The sequence below is a fragment of the Nannobrachium achirus genome, assembly GCF_963921795.1.
Source record: "Nannobrachium achirus genome assembly, chromosome: 18".
In the NCBI taxonomy this organism is placed as follows: Eukaryota; Metazoa; Chordata; class Actinopteri; order Myctophiformes; family Myctophidae; genus Nannobrachium; species Nannobrachium achirus.
In genome coordinates this window covers 29457786-29476483 of record NC_137825.1, presented here as the reverse complement: position 1 = coordinate 29476483, position 18698 = coordinate 29457786, and the positions used below count along the sequence as shown (strand labels likewise).

The following is an 18698-nucleotide window of genomic DNA, read 5'->3' as shown; positions in this document are numbered from 1 at the left end:
GTAGTCCTTTAGCGGGCATATGATCCACGCTCATAATAAGAAGGCTATTCATAGTTTTTCCATACTGTAGGTTGAATTCCCATGAGCCAGTCATGGGACTTCCCACCAAGCCAAGTAAGAATGATATACAAATCAGCACTGATCTGTGCTCTACACTGTCTGCAGGAGTCGCAGGGCACTTCATCTGTGCTACATTTTTTTTGTCTCTTTTCCTCTCATATTTTCTCACTTTCTGTTGCAGACGGTCCAAAATCACCTCACCACAGAGCCATGTTTTCGATGTTAGCGAAGCCTGGACTCTCCCTGAGTTTCCAATATGTTCCATTCGTTAGCCACACGTCTCTGCCACTGGAATCTTTGGCTTTCCTGAAGGATGAGATAGGAGAGATTCCCATTTTACTATCCATATAAATACATCTGACTATTAAACGACCAAATGTCTGTCTGTCTGTCTGTCTGTCTGTCTGTCTGTCTGTCTGTCTGTCTGTCTGTCTGTCTGTCTGTCTGTCTGTCCATCCGATGAGGAGGGGGGGAGGAGGAGGAGGAGAGGGAGGGAAGGAAAGAGGAATAAGAAAGGAGGGTAGATGAGGGGGGGATGAGTGGGTTGAACGGGTAAGGAACAGGTAAGGACCTAGTAATAGTATACATACACATCAAAATGGTAAAATAATCATCTGTAAAATATTGCAAGCAAGTTGATCGATTAGGATATTTTCAATATCTCACTTGAAAAAACGTGGAATGTGATCCTCTCCCTTTTTGGTCAGTTCCTTTCTTCGTTCCCTCTGCATTTCCTCTATATCATCTTTTTTAATATCCGTTTCTTCCAACTTTCCCTCTTCCAGCAATCTGTGAGAAGAGAAGAACAATATCCAACAATTCTGCCAAATAAAAACAAGAATTTGTGCCGTTTGGTGGTAAAATGGTAAAGATGTCTGATTCTTGTCTGATTCTAGACCGACATTTTAGCTTTTCTGGGATTAAAATCCTGCCACTGACATTGTGTCTGTACTAGGGCGAAGTCGCGCCATGTCTTGGCCATCTGGCCAGTGATGTATATCGGACCAGTTACCCATATATGGAGACCCCTGGTACCCATATATGGAGATCCATGCACTGTAGTGTATATGGAGATATGCTGTGAGAGCCCAAACATGTTTACTCAGTTATTCGTTACATGAAAGTCCTATGACTCTATGACATTTGACATCATACATACAATCCCTTTTATGCCCATAAATGGAGATCCCTGTCTGTAAAACCAGCCACACAGATATGGGCTGTCTTGGTCATCTGTTTTGGCCATATATGGATTCTGTTAGTGTGGCCAAAGTGGTCTCCATATATGGGCATTTCCATATGTAACCTGTTAGATATGGGATTATTGATGACATCAGGGAACTCCATATATGGGCATAAAGGGATTCTGTTAGTGTCGTTCCCCTGACATCACAGCTGTTTTTAGCCTAGCACCCAGCCTACAGTATATGGCCTTGAATGTGCGTGCCCTTTTTGGCTGTTTTTCAGCCTCTATCTCTGTTTCACACTCACGCACGCACGCACGCACGCACGCACGCACGCGCGCGCGCGCACGCACGCACGCACGCACACACACACACACACACACACACACACACACACACACACACACACACACACACACACAGTTTCTAATAATAATAATAACTTCAACAGAGGTGATACCCCAAAGTAGCAGGTAGGCACTAGCTAATTTAATACCTTTTTCCTGTGGAAAACCAACAAAGCAAGTACTGTTAGTTGAGTCAAGTTGAAGTGTTACCATGCAGTAGGAAAGCATAATACTGCATGACATACAGTGTATGTCATCCTGTCCACAAATGTATCCACCAGAGAGTGCTGAAAACTAGATTGCTGAAGAAACAGTTAAAACCTGTGTACCTAGATATCCCTGCACAGCCCCCAAAGTAAGAGACACCAACCTTTGGTCTGGGCGCAAGCGGCTGTCTGTGGGTGGCAGGAAAGGCTTGAGTTCGGGGGTCAGCTCATTGAGCTCCAAGGCGAAGCTAGAGAAGCCATAGTACAGCAGATCATCCTCTGGCTGGGGATCTGAGGAGACACAGAGACCTCTGTGGTGAGCAGGTGCTATAATATACTGTAACACCTGGCTCTACACTCATTAGTAGCATTGAAACCTGCAGGGTGTGATCTGATTTCAAATTCCTTGAAAGTACACCTCCTTAAAAAAACTGAGACTGTGCCACTTAAGCCCCTTTTCGACTGCAGCTTAAGCACCACACTACACCGCACCACACCGCACCACATAAAAATATCTACATTTTCCATTATACAAAAGTACCCCTATCGGTAAGAAACAAATTGACCCTTTTAACTGTGATTATAATACAATATAAATTTGTATTGCAACTATCCTAAATTATAATACATTATAATGGATTATAACTGTGATTATACTACACTATAAAGTATTAATGTATTACTATGATTGCGACCGAAGGTCGCATATACTCTGAAGAACCGTGTCGCTTGAGTGACCGTCCGTATCCTCTGTGATGTCAGTGTGATGTCAGCGAGTTGTGACATCACTTCCTGTACTAGGGCGGCTACACGAAATGTGGATAACACTATATATGGAGATAGTCCAGTCCATCATGTCATATGGGACTACCGTCATAGAAAGTAGCCATTGTTAGGCCGGAGTCAATGGCTGTCTGTCTGACTGTCTGTACAGGAAGTGATGTCACATGACATACTTTTTATATATGTAAATATGGGGGTGTCTGTGTTAAGAACGTTTCGTTGTCAAGCTCAACGTTGGGCATTTGGAGGTGGCAACGGGGCGGCCAGATAAAGTTATTAGGCCTGGATCCAACTTTAAGTCGATGTATCAAACCGGTACTCGAAACGTACTTAGAATTTAACATATTTTCTAAAGTAAATATGGGGGCGGCTGTGTTAAGAACGTTTCGTTGTCAAGCTCAACGTTGGGCATTTGGACCTATACATGGAGAAATGGAGCGAATCTGTTTGGCCTAAACATGGAGATGTGGATAACACTATATATGGAGATAGTCTAGTCCAATATGTCATATGGGACTACCGTCATAGACAGTAGCCATTGTTAATCCGGAGTCAATGGCTGACTGTCTGTACAGGAAGTGATGTCACATGACATACTTTTTATGCCCATATATGAGTCCTAACATGGAGATGTGGATAACACTATATATGGAGATAGTCTAGTCCAATATGTCATATGGAACTACCGTCATAGACAGTAGCCATTGTTAGGTCGGAGTCAATGGCTGTCTGTCTGACTGTCTGTACAGGAAGTGATGTCACATGACATACTTTTTATGCCCATATATGAGTCCTTCTGTACCACATCTCCATGTTTAGGCAAACTCCACACAGAAAGGCCCTATCGCCAACCCAACCTAGGGTGTGAGCGATAGGGCCTTTCTGTGTGGAGTTTGCATGTTCTCCCCGTGTCTCCTAGGGTTGATACCCTCACAAAAACATGAACAAACTCCCCCCAGAATGACAACAACTAGAATCGTCAGAGAAACGCTGTGGTTGGCCAGATGGTCAAGAATTGGCGCGACCTCGCCCTTTAGGGCGAGGTTGCATGTCACCCTGAGGTCGCATTCCACCCTCAGGTGTCTTACTAGTAATACACTATAATAGATTATGATAGTGGTTATAACACAATAGAATCTATTATCATGTATTACAACTATATCCTGGTGGTCTAAATGAAAAGTCAGTGAGTGATCAGTCATTATGTGTGTTTGGCCCTGTTTGGCCTAGCTCAGACCTACTCTAGATTGGATACTTTTTAGTACCACGTTTATTACCACTTTCACACCACTCTACCCAGCTCCTTGTAGTGGAAAACCTGCCACAAGTGGGCAGTGTGGTGTGGAGTGGTGTGGAGTTGGGCCAGTGGAAAAGGGGCTTTACAATACAACAATACAATATGAGGACTGAGGAAAGAAAATACTGAATTATCATTATCATATCCAATTTCCATTCACTCTATACTTTAATCTAAAGCACATAAATGACACTCATTGTTTGGGACTGTTTGGGTGGCTCACCTGGCTTCCAGATACACTTGGGAGTTGGTAGGGTGTCACAGAAGATGCCCTCGTGCCACAGACCTCCAAACCGGTGAATGACACTCCCAGTCTTGTCCAGAACTGTGCCCTGCACCTCATTCTTGTTGGTGTCCGAACCCCAATAGCGAGACTGCAACAAATACAACTGTGTGAGACAAACCTACTGCAGTGTGCATGCTGCTTAACAAAACATTGCCATGTCATTGCAAATGGACAAGAGTACTTCAGCTCAGCCGGTAATAATAAAAGTTAGATCAGTCTTAAATAGTCTCCCTAACAAAATGTCTAATAAGACAATCACAAATGTAGATAAATTATTATAGATTAAGAAAAAAACGAAAAAATCTAATTAATTAGTTGATATTAAAACTCTTATCTCAAACCAGCATTTATTCAACCATTTTAGCTCCATAATATAAGCACACTTGCACTCACCTTGACAAATGTAATCTTACAGGTGCAGATGTTGTTGTTGAGGTTGCGGATGGTGACTTCTCCATAGTGTTCTAGATAGCGCTGCTGACTGAGGACGTTATGGATGCAGGTCACTACTTTGTTCCATTCATAGTGGTCTCCATACCTGTGCAAAATACCAGGATAACAAACTATGAGGTTCAGTAGTACATCATTTGCTATATCAGCAAAAACGTACTGCTCTGTGCAGCTCAATTACCTTAGAAAACAAAGTATACAACCTAGCAAGCACAGTGCGGGGACTGACCAGTGCAGGGACTGAGCATTGGTTAGACCTCCCAATGGTTAGACCAGGTTAACATTCACCAGGTTAGCATTCACCACCGCCAGCAGGTTAGCTACTCACCAGGTTAGCATTCACCATAGCTATATGCATTACATTCACCCATACACACTCTCACACATCAATGACAGAGGCAACCATGCAAAGCATCAACTCTCTTGTCGGGAGCAGTTAGCGTTACAGTGTCTTGCTAAAGGACACTTCGATATGACCAGGAGGAATGAGTATCTCCCAGACAACATCAGCCATCGTATCATATTTTGTACAATCAGTCAAATGCAGTTGCACTGTCAACATTTTTGGACATTGAGGCAGCAGCCTCCAGCAAAATAAGAAAAGGTGATTTAGTCTTTTCTCGAATCACTGGTCTGACAGCAAATATCCTTGAGACTGAACTGTCACTTCTTGGAGATCAAGTACTCAAAAAAAGGATATATTTTAACCACTTAAGCCATATCAGTGTACTTCATTTCATGACGAATAGCAAAAATAGCCAAACTACAAGAGCACAATGCACCATAATCAGAGAGGTTCTGCATTTGTAAAACTGCTATTTTTGCTACTTTTGAATAAAAAAAATCAGAATCTTTTGAAATTTCAACTGTTATGCCATGCCCAAAACAGGGACACCAGGTTGAAAGTGGTTAACAGAGAATTTTTTTGTTCTCCCCCATGCTACGAATCTTACTTTGGCAGTGTGACGTTCACCATTCCTGTGGGCATGATCTCCAATGACTTCCCCCAGAACTTGTTCTTCCATCGCTGGTCTGTTAAGATAGGGAGGTGAAGAGTTGGTTGGTAAGTATACAGTATGTGCATGCATGTCCAAGAATTAGCTCAGGAAATGTTGCCCACACAACATCACAAGGCATGCAGAGAGAGACCATTAGAGTACCCAGTGACCACTGAACCATAAAAGCTAAGTGCTAGCTGGTGTAAGCTCCTGGATTCAAACTCCAGGTCTCCCGCATGGGAAACCAAACATAATAACATACATATCCCTCCGCCAAAGGTTGAGCCCCCTTGGACAAAGGAGATATTAGGCTCTGGGCTACATGCAGGCAGGGCTACTCTGCTACACGGGAATACTGACAGAGCCTCACCCTGCCAGAAGGAGAAGTTCTCTGAGTCTGCGTGACAGGCAGAGATGGGGGGATGGTGGCACACCTATTAGAAGACAAAAAATATCATTAAAATGTTGATCATAAACTGATACAATTATAATTTCCAAGACTACAGTAGGTATCAGACATTAAACAGAGGAAGACCTTTGATATTCGATTACGTTGTTGAATACGTCTATATCGATATTACTCACGATATTAGTAAAACAATTGTATGATATAGTATTTAATGTTTTTCTGCTTTAGGTCCGCTGCCTGCCAAACCCAGATAATTAATAGCATATCCATGCATGCATGCACACTGCACAGTACACATAGAATTATTTCCATTTCTCAACAATTGTTTTATTGAAATACCCACACCTGGTTGCAGATGGACTGCTTTTTTGCATGCATGTGCTACATGCATGCATACACCAATTCCTCATTTCAAGCTGTCTTCGTTGAAATGTATATCGCATGTTGATACCTCGATATCGTTGCATTTTTGATATATTGCCAAGCCTTATTTTTTTATATGGGTACATTATATGCATTGAGATGATAGAAGATACTGCCAACAACAGAATGAATTAGAATTAGAATTTTAGACTTTTGAGACTGAGCAGCATAAGAAACTCACAAAAGATATTACATCACAAATAAATACATCCTCTTCGAACATCCACAGTGAGTGAACTGCCTCCTACTGCACCTGCTCGGTGATGAGGCGGAAGCCCTTCTCCTCGCTGATGTATTCGAAGGTCTCCCCCAGTATTGGGTTGAACGGCTTATAGCGGTTTCTGAAGGTAGCGGTAGCGTAGCCGGAGATGGCGAAGGCAGCTATGTAGACCTGTATGAGACACACAAGTACAACACTCACCTTAATTCTTTTCCTTTTTAATGTGTGAAAAACCAAGAAAACTTGGGATTATACATACTGTTTTCTTTATCTTAAAGGACCATACTGCTCTGGCATATTTAAAAATTGACTACGGACTCACAGGGGACTTCAATACTTGACATTACTGCTGACCATTTATCAAAGCACTCAATGGTTTGGTTAAAAGATGAAGAATGATGATGTAGAACGATCTATCAAGAATCAAATGTATTTAATTTATTAAATGTTGCCCCCATTATTAGACTGCCTAAAATAAATCATACAGATAAGCAACTTATACGCTCCTGGCTGTCGTGTTTCTTTGTCAGTCTTAATGGGATAAATATATGTATTTAATAAATAAGGGACAGGCATATTTGTGGACAGCCGTACCATCCTCTGGAAAGGGTCCTGTGTGTTGCTGGCAGTGTTCAGCAGCTCATAGTATTCCAGCTCCTCACACAGTCTCTGCAGAAGGTTGATGGGCTCATTGAGGGCAGCAGGCATGGATACCCTGGACAGGTCCTTACCTGTGGACAAAACCACAGCTGAGAAGCAGTGCAGGGCTTGAACAACAAACACTGCAAATACTCCAATACACCATCACAAAGGTGCTCTTTGGACCTGAGATTAATCAGAATGTATAACCACCTACGATGGGGTAAAAACAAAACAGGGATCTAGTAATAACATGGCTTCCCTGTGGATCTCTGTCGTCATATTGATGACATCATAGCTGATGATGTCCCAGTATGGAGGGATGGCGGGGGAGTGGATTCGACATTATGAATTCACATTCACACACATTAGCCATAGAGACACACACAGTCACAGACAGGTGTAGAGGGCTCAACCCCTAGGACCCTGCCACAAAAAACATTGTCAATATCCTTGCCTATCGTACTGCTTACGAACTTCAAAAGGTAATGTTGAGCATATCCATACAGTGTAATTTGTTGCTGGTGCAGGTTTGATAAGTGTCTAACTTATCAAAAGAAAGTAAAGTCTGTACAAGCTCAGCAAACAACAAATGACAAAGTTATGTCTTCGTCAGGTGAACTGTGGAGGGTTATGACTCCAGTTCAAGGGTCTTTTTACCTATGTTGTTGTAGAGGATTTGCATGAGGCCCACATGGCTGTTGTCTGGACAGTGGGCAGGCAGGGTGGTGCGATGACATGTGCTCTTGGGAACGCTGTTTGGAGCTTTGCCGATACTGGCCCGGTATTTGCGTGTGGCTGAGACTACAGCAGAGGAGTTTAAGGAAATATTAAAAATCATACCATGTAAAAAGTAAAAACAAAAAAAAGTCTGCATAACATGCATGCTTCAGATACAGTATGGAATGATATAGGAGTCGGCATCATCGGGTGCGACTTTTATTGCTACATCTACACACCATGACCAGCCTCAGGCTCAGAATTGCTTGTAGTTGCTTCACTCAGCCCTGATTCGTCAGACACCTCAGAGGAGCTTCCACAGATGATGTCATCACTGGCATCAAAATACTCCCCATCAGAGTCGACCGCCGTGGGTGGCTCCTCCTGTGACGGACTGTTAGCTGCTCCAGCCTGAAGAGAGAGAGCGAGAAGAGAGACAAAAAGAAAGAAAGAAAGAAAGAAAGAAAGAAAGAAAGAAAGTAAGAAAGAAAGAAAGAAAAACAGCATGAGATGCAGGGAAGACAAAGAATCCTACAAGGTAAAGTTGGTAGAGCAGGGGTTCTCAAATCGTTTTAGGCTGTGACCCCCAGAATAAACATATTTGAACTGGGGACCCCCAGCCTGACAAGCACTTGGAATTGTAGGTATTACATTTAATGTGACTCGGTTCCACAGATAAATATTGTGAAAATAGCAGAGCGCAACGCAAGGCGTTGTGAGCATGTAGATCGGCTATTTTCACAATGTTCGCCTCTTACTTACTTAATATTTGACAGTTTGGTCAGTTTGGTATTAAACCTTGGGGTCCCAACCCCAAGTTTGAGAACCACTGTGGTAGAGGATGTGCAGGATGAGGCTCACCTGAGCCAGCGTGTTAGACTGATGGATGTTATTACTGCTCCAGGCCTCCTGCCGTCTCTGGTGCTCCTGGGTTAGAATGTCATGTACTGACTTGAGGGACGTGTGCACTGATATGGAAGAAACACAACAGGGCTGTTTTTAGAAAACTAGAGGTTCAGGCCGCTATGTGGCCCTCACATCTACGTCAAATCACTGATACAATTTACAATTTAGGCATTTATAGCAGACGGTCTTAATCCAGAGTGATTTACAACAAGCAAGACAGCACAAGGAAATATATCAAATGCATATAAATAGTCATCTAAAAACGTAGGTAAACCAAAAACGGTGTAACAGTAGAATAAGCAAAAGATCTATAATCTGTGCATTGAAGCTATATACACTATAGGATGCCAGGTCAACTCGCCATTCGTATTCTGGTATGGGATCAATTTAAAGATGCGGTGCCATGATGATCAGGTATTATGATTATACTATTTTTTGGATTATACTCCAAAAAATCGTATAGAGAGTGTTAAAATGATGTTTTTATGTGGCCACACCCACCAGTTATGCACATTATAACCCCAGTCTGTGGTCTATTAGAGTAATGTTAACTTCATAGACACATACAAAACTATGGCACCACCTCTTTAAGTCAATGCAATGTCCCCAAAACTTTGAAGAATCAACATAGTATGAGGACACTGGTGTCGGCTGTTCGCCGCTTCACTTCCCAATGTATGAATGATGAATGGACCATTGTAAAGCGCTTTGAGTTCGCAACTTGCCTAGAAAAGCGCTATAAATCCATTAATATTATTATTAGTGTAGGCATTCGTGCGTGTGTTTATGTGTGTGTGTCTAACTGTAAAGAAAGACCAATTAATGTCCTTGACTCTGACCTCGTTGGGACACGGCACAGATGTCCTGATGGATTCTCTTGCCCTCGGGGGAGGTGACAGTGGGAGGAGACTGGGTGTAGATGCAGTCTGGAACAGAGGGGCTGGATGTGCCCAGGTGAGCTGGGGTGCCCAGGTGACTGGAGGATAGCTGTGGGGCAGTGGACAATTCACTGGCTTATTCAACACAATTTTCTAACTTATATGTAAATATAAGGCTATGACTTGGTCACGCCAGTGCTGTGTTTGATTATGTGGCACAGCCAAAATCGGATTAAAAAAAGTGTTCTGTTATCATTATTTATTTTTCTTTAACATGACTTTTTATAAATTCAAAAATGCCATTGCTATGTTCTATATGTGACACAAACAGTAGCTTCAGGTCTGTATATGTTTCAATTATTATAGAATTATGTAGCATGTCAGAAAGTGGGATGTGTACAATAGCTATAATGTATTTGGCAGCCAGCAGCACATAAACAGATCAAGACTCTTTCATTATATACTATACAGTACTAACAAAAGGATCATCACTACTGATTTGCTCCGTCCCCTCCCCTGGATAATCCGGCTTCGATCACTTCCATTTACTATGCAGTAACACACAGTACGTCTAGAGTACACAGTATATGAATGAATAACATGACACAGCTTTATTGGGATCAAGCTGTGCCACATTCTATCCAGAGGTGACTCACCGATTTAGTTATCCCACGAATAGGCTTTGGATTAGAGAGAGGTCCCAAAACGTTACTAGGAGGTTGGGATGTCAAATGCTTAAAACAAATTCCAAATGTAAGTTTAACATTTGACTTCAATGTCAATTTTCAGAAATCTAAAATCTAAATATCAATATCAAAACATGAATATAAAAGTGCATTACCATATAAGGGAACTAAACCCAAGGTTGTGAAAATGTTTGTGAGTTTGCTGCCATCTAAAGGTCAAAAATCATCTAAAGGCCTAGGGTGCCAGGCTGAGGTTGGTATACTGTTAGTACTCTGTGATAACACAGCAGCATTTGATGTATAGATTTAGATTTAGCTGAATATGGTTAATCATTTTACACTCAAGGTTGTTCTTTACTGTTATAAGTGCCACTTAACAACACTCTCTTGTGTAAAAAGATGCCATTTTGATTATTTGACAACTTTAGAGGGCAGGAAACTCATAAAATTGACCCAGGGTTTAGTTCACCTTTAATTAATTAATCAATTTAAAATCATTTGAAAGTTTATAGGCTAATACTTCGCTTATTTTTGACAGTCCTGATAATGACCATTCTTACCATTCTGGCCTCCACTCGAGAGAGTGTACGACTGTGACCCCACATCTTTCTTCTTTCCCCAGACTTCTTTGGCTTCTCAAGTGATAGATTCTGCATTAGAAAAGAAGGCAAATCAATAAAATCCCATTCTCATGTACTTGTACACTTTTTGGTTTGTATGCAGTATGGAACAGTATCATAGTTTAGCAACAATGGCAAGACACATCAACAGATGAAATACATTACATAGACAAATCATACCATACCTGCATGCTAATGATGCGCTGCAGGTCTCCATTACTGAAAACCTGGCCTGTCTCTAGGGTCTGGAGCCTCTGGACCAAGCGATTCAATTCCGTCAGGTCCATCTGACATTTATTCAGTTCTAGGAGAAGAAAGAAAACGTCATAGATGTATAAAAGACTCTAAATGGACTCAAGTAATAATACTCAGGTCTATCACTAATGTTTTGGACATTTTGGTTAGTGAGGCTCTCACAATGATACCGTATGCGGTGGTGCTAGAGGAGGTGATTAGCAGTTTGCAAAACAAAAGTACAGTTGACTACAAGGTCTGCTAAGAGGATTTTAGCCCAAGAAAGCCTACGGCTTGTTTCAATTGGGGTCCTTTGTACTTAATTAAAACATTTAATGACAGACAAATATACAATACTATGCAAAGAAAATCACATAGTATGAAAAATACAAACTGTACAAGACATTATGTACAGTAAACAGTAAACCTAGCCTGAGTCAAACTAATTGGAGGAGAAATAGCTGTGATTACACAGCTGTTGTGCAATAAATCAGCCATCTCCGCACACATGGCTAGAGAGACAGTCTCTGTTATGGCAAGTTTTGTGTCTTCTTATTTTCTTGTACTGTAAAGTTACAACTAAGGCATGGATAGCAGTGTGTTGGTACTGGGAAATTGGTAGAGGCTGTTGTCTGTCCTTCCATTGAGCACGTTATCACTTATACTGTATTGCTGAAGGTGTGTTTTATAAACTTAATCCAGAGATACAGTACTTCAAAATGCTTGTTTTAGTTTAGGTTTGTACTTCTTCAGAGCACCGTGCAATAGAGAGGAAATGCATCCCAAATGCCAAACCATACCTTGAGCACAGCTGTCTGTGTCATGGGTTTGCTGCAGCCAGGCAGACACCTTGCCATTAACACCAGTGACAGCTGAAGGCAACACCCTTGATGTTCCAGCCATCTCTGCTGTGTAGATGCCTGTGGTATTCTGGCAATGAGAATAAAGTGACAGAGGAGAGGAGAGGAGAGGAGGGTCAATCCCACAGCTCAGTATAAGAATGATTCTTAGTTCAATGTGTAGATTTCATTTGATAGTTTGTGTGATTGATAATCACCAGATCTCCATTCCTCCGATCCATCCCACCAACAGATCCATGGTTCAGGGCCTGGATGAAGCCGTTCTGGACATGCGCTGCCTCATTCTTCTTGTACATGCGGTGGGCTTGTAGCTTCGTTAACCAGATATAAAAGAGTTCATGGCTTTTTGCCTGGAGATAAAAAGGCCCAAATCATTTCAAGTCACATCACTGTGCATGTATTTTACTTTTGCACTGGTTTCAATAAACTGATTGTTCAACAGCAGTTCTTGAATTCATCTCAGATTTGAGTTTACCTTCATGTGATAGATAATGTGGCCCGCGTCCAAGTCAATACGTTTTGACTTCTTGTTTACAGACATCACTGCCAGACTGACATCCAACGAGCCCTGGACCTTCCCCCTAGAGATCTTTGGGGAAGCGTATTGAATGTTCACTTTCATATTTTCATCCATAAACGTTCACATACATCTTAAAATATATATTGTACACTTACATCTTGCTGATTTTTAGAATAGCGCAATATCCCCGCTTGCAAGACAAAGTATCTCTGAAAAAGAGAAAGACATTGAGGCTGAAAATAAACCCACTGAAACAGTCTACATCCAAGACCCACACTTTAAGATGTAAGTGATTTCTCACCTTGTGCCAACCTTTGAGAGGCCATCTCCTCCTCTTGAGCAGGTATCCCTCACAAATACCTGGTGCAGTCATGTCTTGGGGGTTTTCATTGGTCTGAATCTCCATCTGAACATCTTCCATCACCTCCCAGTCTTTGAAGTTCTGGGGGAAATATTTGTGAATGAATACACAATTTTTTGTGGATAATTTATAGTTTATTTGTTTTGTTTTCATGATGAAAATTAATTGACCTCCAATGCTGCCGAAATAAAAAACACTCAAGCAATCATTAACACAAAACCTGCAGAGGGTATATCCATTAGAATAGACATATAAAACTAAAAAATAAAGGGATACAAATTAAGGATACAGTATGTCTTGCTTACTTATATGGCTTCTCTGTATAATCAGCCACCAAAGTGCACAAAGGATTAATTAGAGCGAAGCAGACCCTGCTTACAGTTTTTTTTATATAGCTTTGATTTTTGTAGCCTACAACAATGTCACATGCATCAGTCAGAAACATTCCACATGGTGGCAATTTGAGATGTTAATGAAGGGTGTAGTGCTTGTCGAATGTAGAATCTTTAAGCATTTGCTTGTTTTGTTTTGTTTTATTATATCTTTTGATGGGATGCAAATGATCAATTCATGAATTGATAGTTGATAACCTTATCGATTGATTATCGATTAATTGATAGGCAAAACCGAAAATTGGTAAATGAAAATTGGGAAACTAATAGAGAAAACACTATGGTAGTCATACCCTTGTTAAAAGTGAACACAGGGTGCACCCTGGTGGTTAAAATGAATAGTGCCACAAAATCACAGGGTTTGCAACCAGTTCTCTTTCTTATCTCTCTCTCTACTTAACTGTACTGTGCCAAAATGTATTTTAAAAATGAAAATACATAGTCACCTGACTAACTTGTTTTGAGTGACGAGACGAGGCAGTGCTACTACTTCGGGAGTGGATAGGTTTGTAGCACGTTGGAGATGACTTCTCCGGTCCACTCATCTGTGACTGGCTTCGGTCAAGCGCAGACCCGTAAGACTCCATTTTATAATGTTGAGTGACCTATGTCTTTTCTTCCTCGTATCACTGGTTGTGTTTTACAATGAGATCCGATGAGACCAGCTACACCGCGTCTCTCATGTCAGGATGAAGTGAGTCTGAAAGAGAAAGGAAATGCAGTCATTGAATTAAATGGTGAAATGAAAGCATGTTTCTTGTTTGTTTGTTTTAGTTTATCCTGTTACCAACTTATTTTGAGATACCTTGTTTATTTTCAGTAACATGCCTATATATGACCTGTGATTATATAAAAGACATCACAAACAGAACGTAAAAAAAATAAAAATAAAAACACACTTAAAACCTCTATACTTAATATAGTTAAGGCGGGCTGGCTGGCTCTGTACTTGGTCAGCTCTTTTCTTTCCTCTATACCAAATCCCTTCCCTGAAAATGGCTGGCGTTGTGAGCTGGTAGATCTGCTATTTTCAGAAAATGTTCCCCACATGATAGTGATGCTGAGGATCAAGTAAAGAAATGCAGAAGAATAATACAATTAAACTTTAGTGACTGGGATGCTCCAATAAATATTATTATAATAAACCTCTTAAAAGTAAAGTACATTTGGATGGTCAATGTAACTGATAACTAACAGCCCTGTTTTCTGTTTCATCTATATAAATTAGGCTACTTCACAAATAGTGCAGTTGTATGAAGGAATATGAGAGCAAGAATCAAGAGGTTTACTCATGTAGGTACTGTACTAGAAGTGAAATGTTGGTCAGACATTTTCCACCAAAAAAACATGCTGACACAACCATACAATATAATAAGATAATAACAACAACAATAATAATAATAATGTCAAACAAGTCAATTACAATTACATGTACAAGTAATGTTGTGCAACTAACTTGGGATTTTTGAATGCCGTTTTCATTTTATTCTGTGTTTTTGTTCTTTTGCTGTTGTTATTGTCCTTGTCCTATGTGACCCAACTGGGCAGATGACCTCTGAACTCACAAACTATGGAGAAAGTATTAACTGAACAGAGCTGAGGCCTCATTCTAATCCTGTTACCTAATTCAGGTGAGTGGCGAACTCTCTGTACAAGTCATGGCAGTCAGTTTCACTGGCCACTGGCCAGTGACCACTTCGCTCAAATTTCACTGGGCCTATTATTTCTTCTGCAGGTGTGAAAAACATATCTGAAGTAAACCACTGGAGCAAAAACATTGAATAAATGGCATATACTATTTGTAAGTGTTTAAGAAGACTCAAGTAGTCATATTTCCCACTATAATGTTTTCTGCGCATGCATGCATTAGTAATGGTTGACTTAATTTTTGTTATATGCTTAGATTAGTTGAATGAAGACCGCTGTGGCCAATCGAATTCTTTTCACAACAAAAACAGCTTGTGAAATTACTATGGATCCCTTGAGATTTCTGTGGCTACTGTGTACTTGGACATTGTGTCACTTTGGGCCATCAGAGCATTCTCAAAGACAAGTAGACTCAAATAAATAAACATTACATCATTGTTGCTTGGAGAAAGGTGATGATTAATTGGAAATGTTTATGTCACACCTCTTCATTGTAATCGTATTCATTATTTTACTGATAAGTCTGGGCAGAAGGTCTGGGCAGAAGGGCTGCTTCGTTCATGACATGGTGTCACCGAACGAATGTACATACAGAATTAGAGTTTTCTAAAGGCAGCGTAATAATTCCTGCATGGAATTCAATTAATGTTATGTTATATGATGTTGTACATTCACAGTGTCCCCAGGCTAGTGTAGGAGTTATGCCACATGCACCAGGCCCAGCAGCGCCTGGGAGGACAGGATTAACAGCCAGCACACTAATTGGCTTTTTCCAGGGCCGTTTTTAGCAACCTGTCACTTGGACACACAGTAACAAGATCATAAGGCAGAGAACACTGACAACAAATAATAATGTGCCAAAGGGGCTACGATTGTTATAGTTAAGCTAAAGTTAGACCTGTAAGCACAGCAATGTCAAAACGGACGATTCCGTGTAAAGGAAGGGATGAAAACAAGCTTTGTTAGAAAGTAATTATTTTGAGTGTGTCATCACCAAGATACCATCAATTACTATTCTAGATTATTTTCAATCCACATAAGTTATTTTCAAGCCAAATTTAATGCATTCTTCTCCACATGCAAACCAAAACTGTTAATGTTGCCATGATCATCAGATAGTGAAATGTCTTTAAACAATGCAAACCGCTCCTACATTTCACTTTGTGTGTATTTAGTACAGATCTTCAGAGATCCGTGCTCATACACATAAGTAACTAACGTCACGGACAGAACGGCCCATACAAGGAGATATGCATGTGTGTTGTGTTTTTTTGTGTGTTTTTGAAGCGGTATTGTGCGTCCAAGGAGTGGCTTTGTGTGTATTGTGCGTCCAGGATTGAGGATTGGTCAATCTTCACATGACAATTTGGCCCTTCAGATAAAATCATTCATTCATTCAAAATTCATAAAAACATAGAACTGAAGCACATAGAATGTATAGATCTAGAACACAGATCTCATAGCTCTAGAACACATAGAATGAAAATTCACTGCTTCACTTCGAACCGAGGTTTGATTTTTCCATTGTATCATGTCATCAGTATTTATTTGACCCCCTGTGACAACCCCCTGGGTTTATCATCATCATCAGGAGCAGCACCACCACTCACTTCACATACGTTTGTGGTATGTATGTCCCTATGTACAGGGCTGTATTAACCATTGGGCCGGTGGGGCCGTTGCCAGGGGCCCTTGGCTCTCAGGGGCCCTTGGGGGAACTGGCCTGCGTGGTCAATGACAATTTACAAAAATTAAATGTATATTTTAAGCAAAAATCAAATGTGTGGGCCCCTCCTCTGTTGTCTACAGGTGCTTTCTTGGTCCACAGATGATCATCATGGCTTAAAGGTGATACACCATGCATTTAAAAAGTATTTATGTCATATTGTTTATGTCCCAAAAACGTTTTTCAAAAGGTTTGAGGCTAAATTACCACTCCTGAATAGAGAGCCTCTCATTTTTGAATGGCTCTCAGAGCATTTTCAGCTGCAGTACCACCTTTGGCCTGACCTTTGCCACCCCCCCCCCCCCCCCCCCCCCCCCAATTCAAAAATATTTGAAAAAAAAAAAAAAAAATGAAAAAAAAAAAGTTTTTTTTTTTTTTTTTTTTTTTGGGGGGGCCCCTAAAAAATTATCGGCCAGGGGCCCTCGCGGGGGTTAATCCGTCCATGCCTATGTATGCAGTACCAACGTCAGATATGATATCATAGATCAGTGGTTCTCAACCTTTTCAGGCCCGACCCCCAAAATAATCACATTTTAACTGAGGACCCCCCACCCTGACGAGCACTAAGAGTTGAGGCATTACATTTTGTATAACACAGTTCTATTGTGAAAATAGCTGATCTACATGCGTGCATGTTTTTGCCTCTAATATTTGACAATTTGTCCAATGTTTAATGTCATTTTAGAGGTATTGAAAAGTCCAGATATCCTCTCTACACACTTAAACTTTATGTTGGTTTGACTTTGTTTACTGTTGAGTGAGAAAACAATGCTGCACATGAAGTTAATCATCTGGGGACCCCCTCAAAATCATTTGGGACCACTGTCATAGATTACTGTGGTCAAAGGCTCGCCACAAGGAGTCTGAACATTACCAGTTGATCTTTATTCCTTGTATTACTACACTAAAGAGATAACTGGTTAAATAAAGGATGAATAAACATCTCATCTCCCATTTAAAAACACCATGTGCAGTGCACACTTACACACTGGAGACACTTGAAGTCATACATGACATAAATGACTGAGCCTGTATGGCACAATACCAGAAATCAGAGGGGGAATTCAAATAACACTTGTTTTTTATGCCTAATCACTGCCAACCCTGTGTTTTGGCATTTTTCTTATCTGTGCATTTGCACTGAATGTGAGGTACTTTAGTCACTGCAGAGGAAAATACTCCCGCACACACACACTCCCGTCTTCAATTGCAAATAAACATTTAATGGGGAACACAACGTTTCAGTCCGTAGACCTTCAACAGGTGATCTAATCTCTTGTCAGTGGAAAATGCATCAGCTGTGAAACCCTGCACTTGTTGTTGTTGTTGTTGATGAATCTGTACCGTGGTTATAGTAAAATCGTGTTATAACTAACTCTTCTCTGAGAGTGTAAAAACAGACCTGTAAGACCACATGAACATAGTGTCCCTATTCTGGGGAAAACATTTAGCACATTTTTTTTTAAATAGCAGATCTATGGCAGAGAGATTTGGTGTAGAGAGAAAGAAGGAGGGTGCCCCAGAATTAACACTCTCAGAATTAAAAGTCCAGATTTGACTGTGTATTATGCTTCATAATATACAGGTTGTCATATTCAAAACAGAGATGTCCCCTCTTTCCAAGGTAGCATAGAACTCTGCTTTGCTATTACATAAGAACAGAGAAGGATGAGAGCAGTGGAGTGGACCTCAGTCAGGAAAGCATGTGGTGGAAACAGGATAAAAGGATTTGCAGGCTTCCAAGCTTGCTTACTCAAAGGACCAACGAAAAGAACACGTCAAGATCTACTGTGAACAAAAACCTTCATGTCATGCTTTGGGCCTGGAGTGAATTCTGCAGTGAGAG

The 18698-nt window shown here is 40.8% G+C and overlaps 1 protein-coding gene across 1 annotated transcript; it reads right to left on the bottom strand.

Moving 5' to 3' along the window:
* Window positions 1-257: 257 nt before the first annotated feature.
* Window positions 258-14066, bottom strand: osbpl7 (oxysterol binding protein-like 7; the record flags this gene model as incomplete). Its single annotated transcript, XM_080747099.1, has 22 exons — window positions 258-366; window positions 727-849; window positions 1962-2088; window positions 4101-4251; window positions 4557-4701; window positions 5567-5645; window positions 5982-6045; window positions 6697-6834; window positions 7258-7394; window positions 7963-8106; window positions 8262-8433; window positions 8884-8990; window positions 9768-9915; window positions 10463-10486; window positions 11053-11142; window positions 11298-11416; window positions 12147-12276; window positions 12404-12556; window positions 12682-12795; window positions 12882-12935; window positions 13028-13168; window positions 13935-14066. The coding sequence occupies 22 exons, from the start codon at window positions 14064-14066 to the stop codon at window positions 258-260; spliced, it is 2601 nt and encodes an 866-aa protein (XP_080603225.1).
* Window positions 14067-18698: the final 4632 nt, after the last annotated feature.